The 23,990-nt window shown below is 51.2% G+C and overlaps 1 protein-coding gene across 1 annotated transcript in view; it reads left to right on the plus strand.

Annotated features, from left to right (window-relative positions):
- TFCP2L1 (transcription factor CP2 like 1) overlaps window positions 1–23,990 on the plus strand; it is a 58,539-nt gene that overhangs the window by 16,025 nt on the left and 18,524 nt on the right. Inside the window, exons 3-7 of the mRNA XM_034654394.1 lie at window positions 17,264–17,340; window positions 17,864–17,969; window positions 18,643–18,749; window positions 19,820–19,972; window positions 23,221–23,331. Of these exons, the coding sequence (XP_034510285.1) occupies window positions 17,264–17,340; window positions 17,864–17,969; window positions 18,643–18,749; window positions 19,820–19,972; window positions 23,221–23,331 (554 nt within the window). The remainder of the gene's footprint in view (window positions 1–17,263; window positions 17,341–17,863; window positions 17,970–18,642; window positions 18,750–19,819; window positions 19,973–23,220; window positions 23,332–23,990) is intronic.

Genomic DNA, 23,990 nt, shown 5'->3' on the forward strand with positions numbered 1-23,990 from the left:
GTGGGTGAGGGGCAGAGGAAAAGAGAATCTCAATCTCAATCCCTGAGCAGGGAGCCCAGTGTGGGGCTGGATCCCATGGCCCTGAGATCATGACGTGAGCCAAAACCAAGAGTGGGACGCTGAACCCGCTGAGCCTTCCAGGCGCCTCGCGGTCACTTTATTCTTTCAGCTGCCCTCTTTTCTTTCATAGCAGCTTGGTGGGTGAGGATGCTTTAGGCTTTCCTGAAGCTGACCAGTTTTATCCAAACTGTTCACTAATTTCCATCGATGTTCAGCATTCTTCTGAGATGTCTTTAAGGTGTTTTTGGCCTTAGTCACTTGGGACTGGAAGGATTTTGATGCCTTTGTGAGTCACCTTCCAGGCATCATGTTGTTACTGCATGGAATGAAATTCTGGGGGCTCACTTTTCTGCTCTCACTCAAGGAGGTCTGCCCTATCCCCCCGGGGAAAAGGTGCACCTGTTCGTATCTCTGCCACTCGCTGCCAGGCATGGAGTTTGCAGTGCCAGAGGACCAGTCCCCCCTGCAGGGAGGGCTTTGAAGGCTTCTCTAATGCAGTTCATCTGCTCACCAGCTTGACAGATTCTTTCACTTGGGCAGAAAATCTTTTGGCTAGCTTGTTCTCCTACAAACGTATCTTGGCTTTTTACTGTGAAAGCCATCAAACAGCACATACCAGAATTTCCAGGGGGATACCCCCACAGACTTGATCCTTGTGCCTATAATTCAGACCAGCTCATCAGAGCACCGCACAGCTGCCACATGGTCAGCAGCAGTGACATTTCTGTGGTCACTGGCAGGCTCTCCCTGGCCCCAGAGTGCACTGCGCTCTGCCCCTGGCCAGTAGCTTGTGGGCTACAGCCTGCCAGGCCCCTCAGTGTCCTACCCCTAAACCAAACCGGTGCCTGGCTATCGGGACAGACCATCAGTGAGGCTGAGGGACAGGCTACCAGACTTAATACACTTTTCTGTGGTTGCTGCACAGGGGGAAAGGTGAGAGTTTGTACGGACGTTGTAGGAAGATAATCATATTTAAATGCTGTGTATCACTGGGTCTCTCGGTAAATGTTAATTCCCTCTGCTGCTAAGTTTGGCTGTTCCCCATGGCTGTTTGGAGGGGAGGAGAGCAGGAAGGTAGGCCAGGGTAGGAAGACCCACCTTGTTCTTTGTAAAATGGCCCCCGAGTCAGATTTCGGGGGGCTACTGAACTATGGTTAGAATTGTTACTTAGAAGAATGTGTACAGATTCTCGGCTCTGAATGAGGAAGGTGTTTTTCATCTGTTTTGTTTTAAAGGAGCCACTCTCCCAAGTAGCTGCTATGATCGTCCCAACCCCTTCATTTCACAAGAGAGGAAGGAGGCCCAAGTCAAGATGGAATGTCTGGGCCATCCAATCTGCTAGGGCCAGGGCCAGGTGTGAGCCCTGGGCTTGACAGCTTTAGAGTCTGTAGAGGTCACTGGGTGATGGAAAAATGCTCCTTGATGTTAATTAGAAACTGGTGTTCCTACCTCATTTTTCTCAGGACTCCATGTCCCTCCAGCAGGTCCCCATGGGCAACTCTTCTTGCAGAGCTCTCTAGCTAAGAGATGCATTGCTGGGGTGGGTTGGTGTTTATCTTGGTTGGAGGCCAGAGATGGCCAGCTGGCCTTTTTCTTCCTACCTTCTCCTTTCCCGTCACCTTGTCTTACACAGGAATGTCCTTTGGGTACCTTGAGGGGCATCTTACCCAGCCCCCTCTTGTTGATGGGGAACTGAGGTCTGGAGGGAGGAACCAACTTGTCGGCATGTGGAGTATGTTCTTGACATTCTCTTGGAGCGTGATCCTATCTTCTCTCAGGAGTGGCTCAAGGATGGTGTTTGGTCCTTGGACCATCAGCATCAGAGTCTCTTGGAGTTCCTGGTTCCTGCTGTCATGGAACTGGGTGGGACGTGAATGTTTTCTAAGTACTCCAGTGATTGATGCTTAGGTATGCAAGGGTTTGTTAGACACTGTGTTGAGGGCGTTGTTCTCCACCTCCTCCTTTGCAGAAACAGAGGATTGGACCTTGCAAGGCAGATGTGGTCCCTGTCCCATTCTTGGCTTGTAGCTTGAGGAGGACCTCACCTGTGCCCAGCTGAGGGCTCTGTGCTCAAGCAGACTTGGGAGGTTCTTGATCTTTCTCTGCCACTCTAGCCAGTGTTCATGCCCCAGAAGCTTCCATGTGGGTGGCTAGAGGGCTCTGTGAGTCATGAATGCTCTGGGAATTCACAGAGGTGGGCAAGAGTCGATTTCTAAAGGATTAGGCCTGAAGAGGCCTAAGATCTCATCTCTGTCTTGCTAATAAAAATGTGCTCCATGAACCAGCATCATCTGAAAGCTTGTTAGAAATAACAAATTTTCGGATGTCTGGGTGGCTCAGTTGGTGAAGTGTCTGCCTTTGGCTCAGGTCACGATCCCGGGGTCCTGGGATCGAGTCTCACATCAGCTCCCTACTCAGTGGGGGCACCTGCTTCTCCCTCTGCCTGCCGCTCCCCGTTTGTGCTCGCTCGCTCTGACAGATGGATAAATAAAATCTTAAAAAAAAAAAAAAAGGAATCTTGGGTCTGTTGCAAGATGACTGAATTAGAACCTGCATCTTAATAAGTTAACGGGTGATTTACGAACGTATTAAGGTTTGGAAAGTGCTGATCTAGCCTATGTCCTCTCCACTCCCCCTGTTATTATAGGTGAGTAAACTGAGGCCCAGAGAGGCTGTGTGACTTGCCCCAGATCTCAGAGTGGTACTTCAATCCGATCTCTGTTTTTACAGTTTTATTGGGATGCAATTCACATACCATATAATCCACCCATTTAAAGTACACAATCCATGTTTTTTAATGTATTCAACTACACATATTACACCACCACCACCACTCATTTCAGAACACTTTGTCCCTCTTAAAAGAAGCCCTGCACCTATTAGCAAGCAGTCCGTCTTCATTCTCTCCCTCCTCCCCACCCCTAGCCCGAGGCAGCCACTCTCTGCTTTCTCTCTAAAAGTTGCCTGTTCTGGATACTTCATATCAGTGGCATTGTACAAATGGTGGTCTTTGTGACTGACCTCCTTCACTCAGCATAATGTTTTGTTTTGTTTTTTTAAGGATTTTGTTTTTAAGTCCTCTCGACACCCAGCCTGGGGCTCGAACTCCCGGCCCTGAGATCGAGAGAGTCGCATGCTCTACCAACTGAGCCAGCCAGGCGCCCCGAGGGTAATGTTTTCAGGGGCCATCCAAATTGTAGCGTGAATCAGAACTCACTTGTTCTCATTGCCGGGTAGTACTCCTTGTAGGGGTGGGCCTGGTCCTGTTTATCCATTTTAGTGAGTGGACGTTGGGGTTGGTGCCGCCTCGGCGTGGTATGCATAGGCTGCTGTGAATGCTCACTACGGGTTTTTGTGCAGACCTGTGTTTTCGTTTCTCTTGTGAAGATACCTAGGAGTGGAATTTCTGGGTCATACGGGGCCTCCGTTGATGATCTGAGGAGCCGCCAGACATTCGGAGCAGCTGCACCATATTCGTTGCTGGCAGCACACGGGAGGATGCCAGTCACTCCCATCCAGCACTTGTTATTGTCCATCCCTTGATGGTATAAGGAGGGGGTGGTGGAGGCCTCTTCTGCTGGCCACTCTTGGCTCTCTGCTGGCATCACACAGAGCAGGGACCCTCAGGGCGTGGCTGCAGCCCGGGCCACAGGAGCAAACTAAAGCCAGAGGCTCGAACACCTGGAGAACTCTCTGACTCACTTAGTTGTTCTTCTCTGGGGATCTGCCTTACGCCCTCTCTGCCTCCCAGCTTCTCTGCTTCCCTAGCCCAGGGCAGACGGTAAGACCACCGAGAGCTCCTGAGGACAGATCCTCAGACCAGCCACCCACAGGGGTTGGTGCTCTCTTTCCCTGCCTCTGCTTTGGCATTCCCACGGAAGGAACCATTGGCCTGGCCAGGTCCCACGCCCACCTGGCTGGGATGTGGCCCGAGAGCTGGGCCCTCTGTAAGCGTGGCTGCTTCCCCCCTCTCCCTTTCTCCACCCTCTAAGCAGAGGCTGAGGTGGAGCAGTTCCTGGAGTCCTGGGTGCCTGCCCTTCTGGAAGGCCTGGGGGTAAGGGGAAAGGAGAGGCTTAGGTTGTCTTGGGGCTGCATGGACAGGGACCACAAAGCCCTTCATCTTATCAGAGGCTGAGACAGACAGAAAATGGGGCTGCTCAGGACCGTATGTCGGGTGTCGGAATCTGAATGATCAGGAAGTCTGGCTCCTGCCTCCAAAATCTTGGCCAGGAAAGGGCACGTGAACACCTCAGCCCAGGATGTGGTGCAGGGCAGGGCTCAGAGGGGAGGTGCTTGAGTGAGTCACAGTTCTGACCTTATCTCGGAGAGTTCTGACCTTATCTTAGAGATTCGGTTTTCTACTCTTTACTGTCCTTTGTTCTAACAATTTATGTTTGTACCCTGACCATCTGAGCAGGAGGGTACCTGTTTCTCCACATCCATGCCCGGGCCCTAGGTTGTCAACCTTTTAAACCATTCTAATATGCACACAGAAAGTAAGCTCCTTGTTTTATTTTCATTTTACTTTTATTTTTATGTTTTTCTAAGTTGGCTCCACACCCAGCATGGAGCCCAACACAGGTTTTGAACTCACGACCCTGAGATCAAGACCTGAGCTGAGATCAAGAGTCAGACGCTTAACCAACTGAGCCATCTAGGCACCCCAAGCTCCTTATTTTAATTTGCATTTACTTAATTTCTAATAAATGTTATGAGTGTAAGTGAACATCTTTTTATATGTTTATAAGCCTTTTCATTTCTTTTACAAAAAACTGGCCATTTATATCTGTACATTGCTCATTTTTCTGTTGCCGCTTTGCTTATTGGTCTGCAAGAACCATTGTATTAAGTTGAACCGTATGCAGTTACCATTTAGTTTACCTTACTGTCAAATTTACCAGTTAAGTCAAAATGGGTTGACAATCTGCAGTTACATATTGTTAATAGATTAAAGATTCAGTTGATCAGTGTGCCGGGGTACAAGCTCAACATACAAAAATTAGTGAATTTCCTGTGAACCAACGATAACCAAATAGGAAATAAAATAGGAAAAAGAGGTAACCATTCCCAGTACTGAGAGCGTATCAGACAATTTTAAAAAATGCTTAGCAATGTTCCAGGGCCCAAAGGCCCCTGGTTTAGAATCAGCCAGCAGTGCTTATGAGTAAGACCATTCCTGGATCCCACCTAGGTCTACTGTCCACAGTTCTGGGTGGAACTTGGGCATCCAGAGCATTTTGGAGAGGAAGAAGAGAGTAATTTTAGACTTAAAATGTCAGAGGGGATTAAGAGGTACAAACTAACAGTCAAAAATAGTACCAAGATCTTACATAGCTTTTGCCCAGCTTCCCGTAATGTTACCATCCTGCCGATATAAACGTGGCACAGTGATTGGTACTGACGTTGGTTTGATGCTCTTACCTCATTTTACTAGTGTCTCCAGTGCTGTCCCTTTTCTGCTCCAGGATTCCAGCCAGGATCTCACATGGCATTTTTTTAAAAAATTGGCTTATTTATTTGAGAGAGAGTGGGGGGCATGGTGAAGGAGAGGGAGAGAAGCAGACTCCCTAGTGCACGCGGGTCCCAGTGTCACTGTCTTGATCTCACGACCCTGAGATCACTGCCTGAGCCGAGGAGTCAGACACTTAGATGACTGAGCCACCGCGGCGCCCCTCACATGGCATTTTGTTGTCATGTCCCCTTAGTCCCTTGCACTTGGTGACGGTCCCTTAGTCTTCCCTTGTCTTCCATGACCTTCAGACTTAGAGTGCTTACTGCTGAGTTATTCGATAGAATGCCCTCAATTTTGGTTTGTCTGATGTTTTTAAATAATGAGACTGAGGTTTTGCATTTTGGGCAAGAATACCACAGAAGCGACCGTGTGCCCCGGCTAGTGCCTCGTACTAGGGCTCAGGACGCCGCTGTGTCTCGTTGCGGTGGTGCTGACCTGGATGAGTCAAGGGTGTCTGCCAGGTTTCTCTGCTGCAAAGTTGGTATTTTCCCCTTTGTCATTAATAAATATCTTGGGTGGGGTGCGGTAAGTGGAGACTGTGTTCTCCATGATCCTCCAGCTTCTGCCCCCTCCTGCAGCATCCGTGAGTTGATCCTTTTTGCACCAGTTTTTACTGTAGCATTATGCTGAATGGTGATTTTCTATTTATTTCCCTCTTTCTGTATTGAGTAATTAGAATGCTGCTGTAAGAAGGAGCTTTTTCTTCTTTACCATTAATTTGTGCATTCATGTATTTACATCAGTATGGACCTGTGGGTATTTATTTTACTCTCTGTGTTAAAACTCAGCAGCATCGTTTCTCTGTTCGTGCCCGGTGTGTTCCGGTGGTGGCTAGCGGGAGCTCCTTCGGATTGGCCCTTGTGTCGCTTTGACATGCCTCTGTCCTTTTTCTGAGCCGGTCCTTATTTTTGGCCCTCCCAGGATGCCGAAGACAAGACGAGCATCTTGTGTTTTCCCTGCTCCAGCCCTGGGCGCAGTCCCTTCTCTACGGAGTATCTAGGACTCGGAGCCCTTTACTTCTGTGCACACACACACACTTACCGTATGCATGTAAGGGAGCCGTTGTGTGCTGGGCATGGTGCCCGGTCCCTGCCATAAGGGGCTGTGAGGAGGTTAAGTGCCCTGCCCAAGGTCAAACAGGTGACAGGCCATCATGATCAAGACGTGGGTGTGTTGATGGCAAAGCCTTTTCGGGGAAGCCTGCCTCGTGTTGGGTGCTCCGGGTGGACACACTTGTGTGACCCCGCACACAGGTGACAAGACAGACTCCGTGTGCCGGACCCCGTGTGCGCGGAGTTGTGCCTTCCTCCACCTGCCGTTATTGCTGCGCTGTTGGCGTCCAGCGCCCCCTCCTCTGAGGTGATGATGGCCTCCATTATGTTTTATGTGGCATTAATTACACAAAGCAGTAACTGTCGGAAAGTAAACAACCTTTAAATCTTGGCCGGCCCGGGCAATTGCCTCCTGTTCTTGGGAACACCGTGATCTGGGCAGGAGGCCCTGCGCTGGGTTCCGCTCACTGGGCAGAGCTGCTCAGTGGGAGCACCTGGTCGGCAGGGCGCCGGGGAGGCATGCAGGGCTGGGCCTGCTCTGGGCAGCACCCGGGTCGCCGAGCTGTGTCCCCCACCCTCTCCCCCCAGACAGTCGGTCGGGACTTCCGTAGCCCTGCTGGAGATGTCCCAGGGCGTGTCCCAGTTGGCTTGGCTCCTGACTGCGTGACCTTGGGTGGCCTTGGGTCGGGTCCCGGTCACTGGTGCGGGCAGCTGTTGTGAGGGCCGGAGGGGCTGTCTGTGCTGCTGCACTGAGTACGGTGGGAAGTGTGGGGATGGGTCTGAGAGCACGTCACACTCTTTTGGAAGTGCTGATTGTGGCCGGCATTGCCAGGCTGGAGGTATGTCCTGTCATTTACTCTCATAACCATTCAGCACGGGGCAGTTTGCAGATGTAGAGGGGAGGATGTAGAGAGGTTGGAGAGCTCGCCAGGACACGGGAGGGTCTAGGCTCAACTCCAGGGGCGTCTGACCTGAGCCCAGCGGCCCTCCCCTCTCGTCCTGGGCCAGGCCACAGGCTGCTGAGTCTTTACCAGTAACTTGCAGTGTCACCTGGGGCACATCAGTACCTCTCTGGGCCTTGGTATCCTCACCTCTAAAATGGGCACAGTCATATTGTCCTGTGGGTTTTCAGGGTGGTCTCCCAGAGAGACCCCAGGTTGAGGGAACCTCCCTGTGTCCGCCCTCAACTGCATGTGTTTGGTGTTCTGTTTATTGGATGAAGACTGTTTTCCCCAAATGCCCACCCCTCTGGTTGAATTTTGGGTACTGGCCTGACGCTGGAAGAAAAAATACCAGTCACTGTCACCGTGGACATCCGTTAACGTGCCTGACAGTATGAGGCACTCCCGACTCTGTTTTTGTGTTTTTCAAATTCACGTGGCATATATTCCTAGTCTTCAACAAAGTTAGTGTTGAAGATACATAGAATTTAAGAGGGAAGGGTCCTTTTCTATCAACTGTGAGATGCATTATATTAGCCTCAAGTACTAAGGGGATGTGTTAGAACATTTAAAAAAAAAGTACAATCACATTGTGTGATGTTATTCAGCAACTTTTTTTTTTCTTTTTAAAGATTTTATTTATTTATTCGACAGAGATAGAGACAGCCAGCGAGAGAGGGAACACAAGCAGGGGAAGTGGGAGAGGAAGAAGCAGGCTTATAGCAGAGGAGCCTGATGTGGGGCTCGATCCCATGACGTCGGGATCACGCCCTGAGCCGAAGGCAGATGTTTAACCACTGAGCCACCCAGGCGCCCCTATTCAGCAACTTTTTAATGGGGCACTTGTATCATAGACCGTGTGTGTCTTCAGCATTGATGGGTATTGTCGAAATGTCCAGTGGGCTGTGACGTAGTATCTCCCACCTCCAGCATATGTGAGGGCGAGCCCTGTATTTTGTCCTTTTGGGATGCTAGCAGTCAGTGAAAGTTTCGCCAGTCTGGTAAATTAAACTGGCGTTGCGTTACTGCCACTTGGCGTTTCTTTGACCATTAGGGAGGTCTCTTCATGCTCTTCTTGGTTTGGCTGACTAGTTCTAGCTCTGTTACCTGCTTTAGGGGATTTAATATCAAATTCTGCCACCATTAATGACAAGCCTGTCACGTGTCAGTACTGTACAAGGAGGTGGGGTGTGTGTGTGTGTGTGCGCGCGCATGCGTGTGCCAGGTAGACTAGTAGCTGGCCTCTCCTTCAGAGCTTCCAGTCTGAGGGAGGAGCTCTGCCTTAGTCATTGGGCAAGAAAGCCAAGGGGCAAAGCTGCAAAGCATCAAAAGAAGTTGGGAGGGAGGGAGGAAGAGGTCAGCAGAAAGAGTGAACGTTATATAAAAATTCAGATTTCAATGTCTATAAATAACGTTTTATTGGAACACAGACACACCCATTCATTCACATGTTTATGGCTGCTTCCTTGTTACAGTGGCAGAGTCAAGATATCTTATGGCCCACAAGGCCGAACATAGTTCCTATCCGGCCCTTTAGGGAGAAAGTTGGCTGATGTCTGGGCTAGAAGGTATTAGAAATTATGGCTAGTGAGGGAAGAGGGAGAAAACGAAGGTCTGTCGAGCACTTGTCTGGACTGGGTGCAGTGTAAAGTGTCGTACATCTCTTCCTTGGGAAAGAAGTTTCTCTTCTATGCCAAATGGTCCTTGCCCTTCTTCCTCCGTTTCTGCTACTGCTGATATGAAGTGGAGGTGAGGAAGGGCAAAGGGGCCGAGGCTGGGCAGTCTTAAGTTTGGGGTAGAGGGAACATTAGGGCCCATTGGCATTCTTCGGGACGTGGCCCAGCTCCCTACTGAACCTCAGTCTAGCCGAGGGGCCCCCACGGCTCTCTGAGGACTGAAGCTGGAGTGTCAAGGTGGGAGGGGTCCCCAGGGCTCTGCTGGTCGGGGTGGGGAGGTGAGACGTGGAGACTGTGACCTCCCCTCCTTTGGCTCCTGCCACTTCTGGCACCTCAGCTCCTCTGGGCTGGGCTGGCCTGGTGGCCACCTGCTGCGGGCTAGGTCACATCTTCAAATGCTGACTCTGGGGCTCCTTCCTGTTGGCTTTTAAAAGGCCTTGAACAGCTCCAGCATAAAGGCTGGGGCCAGGGGTGTTGGAAGGAATTGCCCTGAAGGCTTGAGGGAGGCTGTAGAAGGAGCACCACCAGCCGGCGGGCACTGGTGTGGTGTGCTTGTTCTCACCGCTGGGAGGTTCGAGATCCAGCCGGAGACCTGTGCGCAGCTGGCTGCTGGGTGCGCCTGCCGTCCTCCAGCAGCCGTCTACCTTCGCACCGGTGTTGGCCACATTTTGGAGATGTGGAGGCTGAGGTTCACAAATGGAGTGACTTACTGGTGAGTCGGTGGGTCCGGCTGTGAGCCCAGGCTCCGAGGCTGGGTGCTGGCCAGGTCCCCTAGGTGGTGGTGGGAGTCTGCAGAAGAACACAGGGAGGGGCATCTCTCTCTCATTTTTCAGTTACTATTTAGTTACGGGGAGTGATTATGACTTTCTGTAGGCAGGTATGGTACACACTTCTAAAAACTAAAAAGCGGGTTGATTAAATGAATAGGCTCCTCACTTACAGGCAGTTTATTTGGGTGCCACAGTTGCGGGGTGGTGTGTAAATGAGTGTGATGAAGGCTATCCCCACTCGCATCTCCGGACGCCCTCTACCCAGCACGGCACTGGCACGAAGCAGGTGGCAGTGGGGGAGGTGCAGTGATTGCTCAGTAATGGAGTCCAAGGGACCCTCCCTCTGAGGTGGGGATGGGGAGTCAGAACACTCACAACCATAATGCGGTGCCAATGACAGCCGGCTCCGGGTGTCCTTCCTCCGCTCAGTCGTGTCGTGTGTGCACGCGTGTGTGTGAATTTCACATCGATTGATAAGAGAACAAATACTCATATGCCCAACATAGTTTTCAACCTTGCCAAGTGTGCTTCTGATTTTACCTCCTTCTAAAGCCTTTCCTCCCTCCTCAGAAGCAAAACCACTTGGGAAGTTGGTGTTGGTTTGAAATGTTGGTGTTGGTCTGAATCTCCATGCAGGGTCTTAAATTTTTTACTTCCTTGGGTAGTTAGCCATGAAAACTAACAGCATCATTTTCTTCGTCTTCAGAGTTTACATCAGTAGTTTCTTACGTGTTACCATGAACCTTTTTTTAAAAAATTTATTTTTAAATAATTTCTACACCCAGCATAGGGCTCGAACTTCCAACCCTGAGATGAAGAATTGCATGCTCTACCGACTGAACCACCCAGGCGTCCTTATTATGTACCTTTTTTGCTTAATGTCATGACTCTGAGATTTCTCGGTGTTGGTATGTGTCTCTAGAGTGCTCATTTTAAGTGCTGTGTGCAGTTAGAATGAAACTCATGCCAAGTCAAATAAGTAAGTTAACGTGTCTCTTTTCCTGGTGCTGTCTATATAGGTTGTTGACATTTTTTCCCCATAATGAGTGATGCCACCGTAAGCAATTTTTGTCTCTTTAGGATATCCCTCAGGATTTGTCTGACTGAAGGGTTTGTATATCCTTAATGAAATTCTTTTTGGCCAGACTTCTCCAAAATGGTTATATCAATATAATACTTACATCAGCAATGCCCGAGAGTACCCATTCTCTGCATTGTAATCAACGCTTGATATTGTCAGACTGTAATTTTTACCCCTCCAGTGGATATAAGATGGTTTACCTTACTTTGCATTATCCTGCATACTTGTAGTGACCAGCATCTTTTTGTGTGTGTATCAATCCTTTTCTCTTTCCATAGGGTAATCATTGTGGCCCAGTTTTCCAGGTCAGTCCCCACTTACAGAGACTGTGATTATTAATAGCACCCCTGGCATTTATTCCCTCCCTCCTCCCTCCCTCTCTCCCTCCTTCCCTCCTTCCTTCCTTTCTAAAAGATTTTATTTATTTGTCAGAGAGCAAGAGAGGGAGCATGAGCAGGGGGAATGGCAGGCAGGAGGAGAAGCAGGCTCCCTGCTGAGCAAGGAGCCTGATGTGGGACTCGATCCCAGAACCCTGGGATCTTGACCTGAGCCAAAGGGACACTTAACCGACTGAGCCACCCAGGCATCCCTCTTTTTTTTTTTTTAAGATTTTATTTATCTGGGGGAGGGGTAGTGCGCGAGTTGGGGGAAGGAGCAGAGGGAGAGGGACATGTGGACTCCATACTGAGTGTGAGCCTGATGCGAGGCTTGATCCCACGATCCTGGAATCATGACCTGAGCCGAAACCAAGAGTCAGATACTCAACCAACTGAGTCACCCAGGCACCCCATCTCTTTTCAAAAGTGCCTCAATATAAATTTTAACATCACTTTCTATATAATACAAAGGACATAATTTTTCCTTTGTGTATTTGTGTCTACTTTAAAAAATCCTTTCCTACCCCACAGTCATGAAAGGGTCTCAATTTTTTTTAGAAGTGTTAAGGTTTTACTTTTATGGTTTTTATAAATTAATTTATGAAATTAATAGAATTAATTTATTATATATGGTGTGAGGTAGGGATGTGTTTCTTTCCATGTGGATTATCCCACACTCTTAAAAAGTCTATGTTTTTTCTTTACTGTCATAGATCAAGTTTCCAAGAATGTAAAAGTCTATTTCTGGGTCCTTTATTCTTTTCTTTTGGTCTCTTTCCATGCCAAAAAGAACATGGTTTTAGGTACTGTAACCTTATATCTTCAGAGTATTTTAAATGGAGTTGGAATGTGTGTTTCAGGGAGACTAGTTTATCACGAGGAAACAAATATTAGACCTAATGCCACAGTGTGGTTACCTGTCCATCAGACTTTGAAGGTGCATTTTGCTTCAGGGGAACTGAGGTCACAGGGGTTTAGGGATTTGAGCCTTGAAGGAAGGGGAGGGTTTAAGTGTGTGGGAGAGGGTCATCAAATACAATGAATATGAAGAAATTCAGAAGGAAATGTAGTAGATGGACTCCTTGAATGTTAGAACCAGAAGGGACCTTTGAAGCCATGGGAGACTGTGTGGAGTAGTTTGGCTAAGTGATCAGTCTTTGGAGCCTGCCAGACCCAGGTTTGATCTTCACCAAGATTCTTAACCTCTCTGGATCTTAATTTCCTCATCTATAACATGGGGACAATAATGGGTTTTCCTCATAGGACTCTTGAGAGGACTAAATCAAGTAGTAAACGTAACGGGCTTGGCAATGTCCAGACACGTAGCTGTACAGAAACGAAATGGTGGTTACTTATTACCCTATCTCCTTGATTCTAGGGCCATCTTCTTTTTCTTTGCCACATTTTACAGTTCTGAAATTAGAACAGGTTTTCCTATCATTTCCTGTAGTACTTGTTTTTCTTCCCAGATTGTTGTTTAAAATGTGGGAAACAGGGGCGCCTGGGTGGCACGGCGGTTAAGCGCCTGCCTTCGGCTCAGGGCGTGATCCCGGCGTTATGGGATAGCCCCATATCAGGCTCCTCCGCTATGAGCCTGCTTCTTCCTCTCCCACTCCCCCTGCTTGTGTTCCCTCTCTCGCTGGCTGTCTCTGTCTCTGTCAAATAAATAAATAAAATCTTTAAAAAAAAAAATGTGGGAAACAGAATATTTTTTATAGGATTTTTTTTTAAGATTTTATTTACTTCAGAGAACATGAGCAGTGTGGGCAGAGAGAGAGGGAGAAGCAGACTCCCCGCTGAGCAAGGAGCCCGACATGGGGCTCGATTCCAGGACCCCAGGATCATGACCTGAACCTAAGGCAGACGCTTAACTGACTGAGCCACCCAGGCGCCCCCGGAGATACAATATTTTACAGACTAGGAAATGGGGCCGACATGCTATATCCAGGATCACCCAGCAAGTCGATTTGGTCATCTTAAGAATCATTTTCATTGCTATTCCTGGGCAGAAGAAGGAAGGAGAAAAAACCCATCTTAACTAGGGATGATGCCATGAGATGCTGTCGGCAAACTTTAGTCAGGGTGCAAAATGGAACCTGATACCTTCCAGAAGAGAGAAGTTGAACAAGAGAATCACGTAGAACTTACAGATGCCCTCTGCCCAGCAAATGACACCCACCAGGTAGAATGTGGTAGGTTCTGGAAACAGATTTAGTGCCTGCTCCTGGCTCTGCCACTTCCTAGTTGAGCAAGCTTGCCCAAGTCCGATAATGTGTCTGAACCTCTGCCGCCGCCTCTCAGTGGGGCTCACGGTCCTAAGCTGCCCCTGTCACAAGCTGTTGACTTGTGCTGAGCTTCAGGTGAGTTAATCCCCTGGCGGGACTTTGCCATTATGTAAGCACCCAGTGAATGGAAGCTGCTAGTTCTTGGCCCCCGGAGGCACGCCTCTCCCCTCCCACCACCTTGCCTCAGTTTAGCTTGGGATTACTTATTCATTCACCCCTTCCACTGTAGAAATCCCACGCACTCTTCCAAGTCCATCTTCAGTGGTATCTCCCGTACAAACCTTTTGTCACCCCCCCCCCATTCCCTGAGAGTGTTGCCCAACTTTGGATCTCTGTTGTCTCTTAGGGAGAAGTTTCAGATTCTGCCGTACAGAAGTGCTTTTCCTGTGTGGTATGATATCCCCCAGAAGACTGCTGACCTTTGAGGGCAAGAGTGTGTCTTAGTTTTGCAGCCCTGTGGTCCTAGCACAGAACAGTGTAGTAAAGGCCGTGAAATCACGTCTAAGCACTTGCTGAGTACCTGCTGTGTGTCGGACAGTGGAGTGGTGAGCGGAGCAGACACACTCTGTGCCTCCCAGAGCCCACTTCCCGTGGCTCCCGCCCATGTCCCGAAATGATGCTGGCCAAGCAGAGGGGTGCCCCTGTGCCCCCCGTCAGTTCCGCTCTTGTGACCTCGCTCATCAGTGTGTGTGACCACAGACCGTGGCCTCCTGATGGCACCGCACTGTGTGAGGGCTGGGCTTGGGGAGGTCGTCCTGGCCCCAGAGTTGGCATCGAGGCAGGCATGGGAGGGAAGGGCTCCAGAGCATGTGTGTGCAGGAGGAAGGGACAAGGGCGGGAGATTGGAGAGGCGGTGGGGAAGCGCATGGGTCAGGTCTCTGCAGCAGGTGGAGGAAGCCGTGGCCCCGGGCCTAGGGCGCCACTTAGCTCGCACTGATTCCAAATTCTATGTTCAGGCTCCAGAAAGTGCCCTAGATGGGGCAGGAGGGAGCCTCTGGTTTGCATGAGCAGGGGCTGCCCTGCAGAGCTGGGGGTCAGTGTTACTTGGGGCGCCCATAAACCCATGATGATGACCACTTGGGCCTCAGGCCTCATGCCAGAGCTGGCTACATTTTTCCTTGGAGAAGGTGGAGGACACTGGAAAAACCAGTTAGGGTGTGTGAGACTCCATTTTATGTCGCTGTTAAGGGAATGTTGGCTCAGGAGCCCGGAAATATATGTTAAAAATCTGGCTTTTTCCGAAAGCTAGAAGTGTTGGTTAGGTCAGCAAGACCCTTTGATGAGTTGCATCTTCCGAACTGGGAAGTGGGCAGGACAGGAGTTTGGGGTTTGTGCCGCCTCCCTCTGATGGAGGGGTGCCTAGCACATTGTCCTGAGGGGGACGGGGACTTGGTACATCCTTGTGTCTGCTGGTGCTGTCACAGGGGCTGCTAGAAGCTGAGAAGGGCACTGGCCGAGTGGGTATTTCTGCGCGTGGCCAGCCTCATTTCCAGGCTGGGTGGGAGCCGCGGGGATGAGCTCTGTGACACACAGCCCTCCGAGTTCCTACGATTCACATGGCATTTCGCAGTAGTTGTTGTCGGCAGATATTTGGAATGAATGACTTGACTGCGTGTTCTTCCCCCATTCTGTTACTCATTGCAGGAAGGAGTGTATTGGCTTCCTGTGGCTGCTTTAACACATGTCTACAAACATGTTGGCCTAACAGAAAACACCAGAAGTTGGTTCTCCCCTAGTTCTGGAGGCTAGAAGTCAGAAATCAGTAGGGCCATGCTGCTTGCTTTAGGGGAGAATCCATTCTCTGCATCTTCCAGCTTCTGGGGACTCCAGGTGTCCCTTGGCTTGTGCCCTCCAATCTCTGCTGGTCTCATTGCCTCCTGTCTGTGTCCCCGTGCGTCTCTTCCAAGAACACTTGTTATAAGATTTAGGGACGTCCAGGTAATCCGGGAATATCTCCTCATCTCAGTGTCCTTAATTTTATTGCGTCTGCAAAGACACTTTTTCCAAATACACGAGAACGTTCACAGGTCCTAGAAATGATATGGATGGATCTTTTTGGGGAGGGGGCAGCATACCACCCACCACAGGGGGTCTTAGTATTTTTCTAATCATGGCTGTTTTCGCTATTTTAAAACCAGCCATTGGGTTTGTGCTGTTTCTAATTTGTTGTTTGCATATGTGTTTCATTGATGTGTGTGTGTGTTTATGTATACATATAAATACACATATGTGTGTATATATACAGAGAGAGATTTTTAATATAGGTAGATTTCCCTTTCCCCCAGTTTTGGTTTCAGAAAGTCCTTCCCTATTGAGTGTCTGATATGTATGATTCATGTTTGCATAAAACCTTAAGAAAGCTGACTTCAGTCCAGTGGTAACTGGTTTCGATAATTTGCTGTGCGGTGAATATCTGCAGCACGCAGGGAGCTCCACGGCAGGCCCGCAGCGGCGTGAACTGCATTGTGCCGTGGTCAGCCTCCTGGTTTCCACGATGTACCGTGCTTACCTTGGCTGCCACCACTGGGGAGACTGGGGGACAGGTATTCAGGACCTTTCTGTACTCTTTCTGTTACTTCTTGTGAGTCTATCCTTACCTAAAAATTAAAAAAAATTTTTTTCAAACAGCCAGTCAGGTTTACCAACACCATCATTAAATCATCCTTTCTTAATTTGTAAAACATCCTTTATGAAGTTGTGAAATATGGACAGGTGTTTTAGAGTTTGGTTACACTCCTTTAACATGGGGAAGAACTGGCAGCATTTGATAAATGCTCTTCCTGTCTAGGAACGTGATGTATCCTATTTATTCAGACTGTATTTCAATTTCCTGATAACACGTGTAGTTTCCTTCAGGTTATTCTTAGATGCAGTTCATAGACTCAAGTTCTCTCTGTTACGAGAGATGAGTCTTTTCTCCTTTTCTCCGTGTATATTCTCAGCCAGCTTGTGCTGGTTCTGTGTCACCAAATAGAATCCCCACACCCTTTAAATACATGAAATTCTTTTAACTTGGGAAAGTGCTTTTCATTCTGCAATTAGAGACAATGTTTAACAGGCTTTTACTCGTTCCTTTAAGTTGCTCTCGGGAAGGGTATGGTCAGTTTTTTACTGGTGGATTGAAGTGGGGGGCCGTGTTCTCCATCCAAGTGAATGGGGGGGGGTGTCCTTTATAAAGAACTAAGAAGTTCTGTTCTGTAAATCTAACGTTAACTACACTTTGTTGAATTCTATTTCTTTGAAAATTGTGGATGTGTGGTGTCTTGGGGACATGTGATTTGCTCCCTGGGGTATCCTAGGCCCAGCCAGGCTGGGGGACAAATGGGGGGGTGTGCAGCCCAGAGAGCCATCTGAGTTGGCCGTGGACTGACTCCTCACTCTGTCCCCTGGGGCCGTGAGGCCTGGGTGGCCACTGAGGAGGTCAAGAATGCCCCTGTCTGGGTGAACCCCAGATTTGAAACCCCTCAGAAATGGGAAATGTCCTGTTCACCGCCCCCCCCCACCACCAGGTCAGTCTTATGAAATTCGACTGCTGGAGAATCGGAAGCTGGGAGACTTTCAAGATCTGAACACAAAATACGTCAAGGCAAGGCTGTGGGGCCACCCTCCCTCCTCAGGTCTTGTTGGGGGGTCTGGGAACCTGGGCTTGCTGGGGGTGGGCGTCAGGAGTGCCTGGGAGGTCTGGGAGAGCTCTGGAGTGGGAGTGGGTTCCTGTCCCTGGAGCGCGTTGCCTAAGCAGCCAGGGGCCAGCCGGTGGTGCTGAGAGCCGCAGGGGCCTGGGCTGATGGAACGGGCTCTGGGTTGGACAGACTCAGGCTTGAGCCTGGCTTTGCCACTTACTGAACTTCCCTGAGCTTCCGTTGGCTCATGTGCACAAAGAGGGGTATAGGTTAGCCATGTATGGAAAGCACGGCGTAATTCTGGAAAAGGGGATAATCCTCATTCTCACTGTCTGTCCTATTGGGGTTCTGAGCGGGGAGAAGTATGCAGAGCTTGAGAGCTGGGAAGGAAGGGTCATAAGAGGTGGGAGGTTTGCCCCAGTGGGAAGTTCCTCTTGGGTCCTTCTTGGCCCCACACTAAGCTGTCCCCTGCTGGCCTCTTCTCCCTAGAGCATCATCCGCGTGGTTTTCCACGACCGCCGGCTGCAGTACACAGAGCACCAGCAGCTGGAGGGATGGCGGTGGAGCCGGCCCGGGGACCGGATCCTGGACATCGGTGAGTCTCCTGGGCCATGAGGGGCCCAAGGCACTCCGAGCACATTGGGGTTCTTCCCGGGTGCTGTTGGACTCCTGCCTCCGTAGGGCGCTTCAGTGCACTCCTGCCCTGGGTGAAACGCTGTGGGTGCTGGCCGACGTGCCCATGCCACCAGGCCTGCCCTCGGGGACTTCTAATTCAAAGGCCTGCCATCAGGGATCACAGGGAAGGCTTTGCAGAGGGTCCTGCCTTAAAGGAGTTTGCTTTGTGAAGAAGGGAAGCATGGGCATCGCAGAGATGGGCAAAAGAAATTGAATTTTGGGGTTATAGGCACTGGTCTGTAGTCTTTTATCTAGAACCCTGGGAGCCAGTCAGGTTTTGGAGTTTAGAAGTTAGAGTGACAACAGGGTGTGTAGACCCCTAGTGACAGGTAATGCCTCCCAGCAGGCAGGCACACTAATATTTCTGTCGCAGGGCAAAATGCCTGTTCACCCAGAATGGGACAAAGACTCTAAATGGCTTCATGGCAGCTGAAGTCCGGCTCGCTGCCAAATGAGTTATGCAAAACTTAGTTTTTGGAACTTTTGGCATTTTAATTTGTGGTTAGGGAATTTGGACCTGTAATGACAGTCCTTCCCTAAATCTTTGGGAGTGGCTGACAATTGCACTTTTGTGTGTGTGTATGTGTGTGCAGATATTCCACTGTCTGTTGGTATCTTGGACCCCAGGGCCAGCCCGACCCAGCTGAACGCAGTCGAATTTTTGTGGGACCCTTCGAAGAGAGCCTCTGCGTTCATTCAGGTAAACGGGAGGGAAGGTGTCCTCGGGGGAAGCCTGAGTTTCGGGGCCTGTATGTAGTTCCTCAAAACAGTCCACCCGTGGGGCCCCGACGGGCTCTGTTCTGTGTTGCAGGGATGCGTGTTGCGGGGAATGGGGTGCAGGAGCGTGGCTGAGTCATAGAGCTGGGTGGGCATCCCCAGAGCTAGAAAAGGACTTGGCATGTAGGAGAATTCTTTGTGGGTTTTGCTTAATAATATGTAAGCTTGTTACAAAATAAGTATGTCCTCGCTTATATAATATGTAATAAAATTTTTTTCCAGGATAGTTTCTATGATTAAATTAATTAGTTCATGATCAAGCACCTGGTGTGGATCCAGGGGCATGGCGGGGGCCGCTGTGCTTCTGGGCTGGCACACGCGCTCTCGCTCACTGTATGTCCCTTTCCGAGCCTCTTAGTTTTTCCACCCGTCTTAGGAATCAGATAATGAACATAAAGTCATTACTGCACTGCCTGGTCCATAGCAATTGCTCAGTAAAAGTTAGTGATCTTTATTTTTTTACATAATTACAATGTCCTTATTGTATTTTAAAGTTCTGATTGCGGTGTTATTGTATTACCACAATGGTACATATTGCTGCAGTACTCCGGCATTACAGTAAGACATACGTTACCCAGTGCCTTTTTCTGGAGCGGCTGCTTACTTAGCAGTAACACAGAAATGGTTCCAGCCTTCTGCTCCTGTCTCTGGCCTGGCCCGGGTAACCTGGATGCCAGGGCCTTTGGGGACTGGGTTGTGCAGTCGGTGGGGTCTGCCAAGGGAGAGGAGGGAGTGCGGGTAGGGCTGCTGGGGTCCATTGGCTTGAGCAGTGGCGAGGACGTAGCTGGTCAGGCAGGGCCTCCAAGGTCAAGGGACACATGGGGATGGGGAAGCCATCACCCTGATGGGAGTGTGGGTGGGAGAGCGGGGAGGCTAAGGCAGGTGTGCACCTGACGAGGCAGGTTGGAAACCTCATTTGGCAAGGGGCCCTTGAGGAGTGCAGGGCCTGGCCTCACCCTTCTGCTTGTTACTGGCCCACATTTCCCCTTGCAGGTGCACTGTATCAGCACAGAGTTCACTCCCAGGAAGCACGGGGGCGAGAAGGGAGTGCCTTTCCGAGTGCAGATTGATACATTTAAGCAGAACGAGAATGGGGAGTACACAGAGCACTTGCACTCGGCCAGCTGCCAGATCAAGGTGTTCAAGGTAGGACATCCTGGCCGCGCTCCACCTGTGGCCGCCGTGCCCGAGGGGTCCCCGCCTCTGCTGGGCAGTGACAGCAGCACACTGACCCTTGGGATTCCTGCTGGAGGGCCAGCAGGGAGCTCGGCGTCCGGTCAGTCTGGGGCTTCTACCTGGATCCCCAGGAGCATGAGCCGCACGTCCTGGGGTGACGGGCCTGCCGGCTGTGGGCTCCTGTTGGAGGGGGGTGCCTTCCGTCGTCCGGCATCACAGAGGCTGTGACCAACGCTGCTTTGTAAGGCTGTCTGGATTTGCATGGTTCTAGGTTTTTGTTTTCTTTGCAAGCGCTTTGCAGTTGGCCTTGGGTTCTGTAGTTGCCCATTAGATTCTCCTTAAAAATCAGGTCAGGAGAACCCCGTGCAGGAGCGGTGGCCCCAGATGTTGTTTTGGAAGGCCCAAGGCCCTATCTCCCTCCGCGGTGGCCTCCTGCTGGAGAAGGAAACATGTTTGGAGGTATCTCCTCTCTTTTCCTTTCTGGCCCACCCCCTGCAGTTGCCTGTTAACTACTTTTCATCTCCTCTGTCTGGACCAATACTTCCTAAAACTGGCTGGGGTGGCCGGTGACGCAGCTCGGGGTCCTATGTGGCCTGTGGCATCCACAGGGGTGAAGCAGGGGTGAGGCAGGGGCGGGCCCTGGCTCAGGAGTCATGCCACCCCAGGTGGGAAGGGACTGGTTGTGGTGGGGGCGTGAGATGGTCTTTCGAGCCAGAGCGGTAGCACCCTTCAGACACCTGCTCCGGGATGATGGCTCCGTGAAGTCAAGCCCACCATAGTTGTTGCCCCTTGTTGCCGTATGCAAATGCCTACAGGTTCAGTGGCTTCAGGCCACACGCACCTCTCAGGGCTGGAGGTTGGAAGTCTGATGGGGTCTCACTGCGCTAAAGTCAGGGCGTGAGGAGGGCTGCATTCCTTTCCGGGGGCTCCCGCTCCTTCCCTTTGCCAGCGTCTAGAGGCCTCTGCATTCCTCGGCCTGTGGCCCGTCACCCTGTCTTCAGAGCTAGCAAAAGCGCCGGGCTCTTGGGGCACACCGCTCCAGCCTCCTCTCCCCGCTCCCTCACCCATGTTCACGGGCCCTGTGATCACGTTGTACCCCCTGGGATGCTGCCGGGTCGTCTTCCGGTTCCCATCTCCCACTGCCTGCAATCCTCATTCCCCCTGCAGCTGTGCAAGGTGACAGCCTCGGGGGTTCTGGGGATTAGGACGCGGCTGTCTTTGGGGAGCACTCCTCCGCTGAGCCCGTCCGCCGGTGCAGTGGGCGCCACAGCCTCTGGTCTTACTCTTACTGCCCGCGCTGGGATCTTGTGGTGCTAACTTCCCGTGGACAGCCCCACGGCTGTGCCGCTGGATGTCTTTGCCTGTCCCCAGTCACACCTCTGTCCTCGTCATATACAGCCCACACCCATGGTCCTGCTAGCTGTCCTTGTCCTCACGTCCAGTGGCATCCAGGAATTCCTGGGGCTCAGAGGCCGTACTGGGCAGCAGGAGAGATGGACAGTGCCTTCCTCCCACCTGGAGGGCCCAGGCCTTCCCATGGCCCCCACCAGCTCTCCTTTCTACACCTTGAGGCGGAAGCTCAGTGGGGAGGGCTCTGCCACCCAGGCTCCTGGACCATACACCAGCTGTCATTGAGGAATTGATCCAGAAGCTGCCTTGTCTGAGTGACCAAGGAAGGCCTTGGCATCTCCTGCAGGGGTGTCAGGGCCCCTGTAACCTGAAACCGGCTTCTCAGAAGGCCTGGGGAGGTGGTGGCTATCCCATGCACCCAGCCCCTTAAGAAGCACTCAAGCAGGTGCGTGCAGGCACCAGGCAGAGTCTCACCACCTTGGCTGTCATTCTAACACCCCCAGTCACCCCCGTCACCAGGAAGCCTCCTTGTTGGAGCCAAGCCCTGGGGCTCTGGGGGATGTCAGGGCCTCTGACAGGACAGGTAGGACCCCTCTCTGACTGCCATGTCCCCACACGCAGGCTCCCCCCACCCCCCGTGGCTTCTGGACAGGGAGCAAGAGCCTCCTGGTAGGGATGAGAGCTGGGAGGCAGGTGATGGGGGTATAGGTGCTGCAGGCCTGGCTCTTTGCACACCAAATCTGTCATCCCTGTCCCCAGAGGACCCCCTGCAAACCCACCTCTGTCTACTGTGGGTATCACCTCACCCCGAGGCTGTTTCCTAAAATGCCCTCGAGCTGGAAACGAAACGCTGTGTGGCCTGAGGAAGGTGCATTCTGGGATGAAAGTCCCCGAAGGTGGCATTGCGCTTGAGGACGGGTTGTTTTCACTGACTGTGCGGCCTGCATGGTCCACTGCGTCTGCAGTGAAGACCGGTCAGTTCTGGGCTCGGGTGCTGCTCGGGGTCTTAATGTCTGAAGCCAGCAAGCAGGCTGTGATCTCACAGAAGGCGATAGTCACAGGGTGTCCGGGGCGTCCCAGAAGCAGGGCTGCTGTGGCCAGCCTGGTGGCGGTATATATCTGGACATACTCTCTTGGATTCTTTACCTGGATTCTTTACCTGGTCAACACATGGTTCTGCTTTGGGATTTTGTTTTTGTCAAAGACCCCGACCAGCCAGAGCAGGTTCCTGTCTGTTCTTGACCAACTTGAGCCTCAGTTTCCTTACCTGTAAGTGACAGAAGTAGTAGTGCCTCTGTAATTTGACCACATTTGCTGGGCTCCCAGGACAGGCTCTGTGAGGATGGAGGGGCTACCCTGTGTGGGGCATGCGAGCAGGGAGCTGCACGCTGGTCCTGGGGGTTGGGGGGTCGGGAGGCCTTCACGATGCATCCAGGATTTCCCAGCGCATGGGTGCAAACCGAACTCCCACCAGCAGCCCTGACGTCTTCCACTTCTTTGTCCTCCACTGCTAACCCAAGGAACGCATTGTGATTTGCCGTGGCTCCCAAGGGTTTTGTCCATGGGCCAGTGGCCTGGTAGAGATTATTTCCAAGCTTTTCCACTTGAGCAGCTGAGTGGCAGGACCCCATAGCAGGCTGTGAGTTCCCTCGGGTGAGGAAGGGGAAGGGCTCCAGTAGGAGGCCCGTGTGCTTGATGCCCAGGAGGTGAGAGAGGTGCTGTCCTGTCCAGAGATCCTGCCTGGATTCCTGGGCCCTGGGGAGAGGTGGGGAGCAGACCTTGGGACTGTCGCTGAGCCCTGGGTCCTTCTTTGACAGCTGCCTCTGCCCACTTTGGACTAATTGGACCCCTGTGCTCTGTACTTGTAGCCAAAGGGAGCTGACCGGAAACAGAAGACCGACCGGGAAAAGATGGAGAAAAGAACTGCCCAGGAGAAGGAGAAGTACCAGCCGTCCTACGAGACCACCATTCTCACGGAGGTGAGCTGGCCTGCTGCTGGGCTGTGGCTCCCTGGGCCTTCTGCCAGGAGCAGGATGATGGCATGCTGTTGGTTTAGATTCTTGGGAAGTATGCCCACCGTGGGTGAATGCCTCTTTTGAAAGTGCCCATGACATTGTGGCAGGTTCCTGGGTCCAGAGTTGTGTTCATGCAATAAGGCCCCGGGGGCCGGGATGGTGTTTCCGAAGTAACTTCCAGCTCCGTGCTGCTGTTTGCACTTTCCAGAATCAGGTGCTTATTGTTTTCATAGGTAAAGGTCCAAAATCCAAAAGGTAGAAGAAGAGAGTGTATATACGTCAGAAAATACCTCTCTCCAAACTGTCCTAGCCTCGAGCTTTCTCTCCCCAGGGCAGCTGGCGTCTCTGGGTGCTCACGTATGTGGCCCAGCTTTGTGTGCCACTGAAGCCCGTTCATCCACGCCCGCTGTTTCTACACCAGCAGTGTACATGGACATGCTGTCCTGCAACTTGCTTGCTTTATTTACTAGCCTAGCTTGAGTCTGTTCCCCATCTGTTCATAAAGAGCTTGCTCGTTCTTTATCTGTTGTGCAGATAGATGGCCTGTTGGTGGACGTTTGGTGCTTTCTGGGCTCTTGCCGTTTCAGACCGGGTGCAGTGAGTGACCGTGGGCATGGGAAGTT

This window comes from Ailuropoda melanoleuca, chromosome 2, assembly GCF_002007445.2.
Source record: "Ailuropoda melanoleuca isolate Jingjing chromosome 2, ASM200744v2, whole genome shotgun sequence".
NCBI lineage: Eukaryota > Metazoa > Chordata > Mammalia > Carnivora > Ursidae > Ailuropoda > Ailuropoda melanoleuca.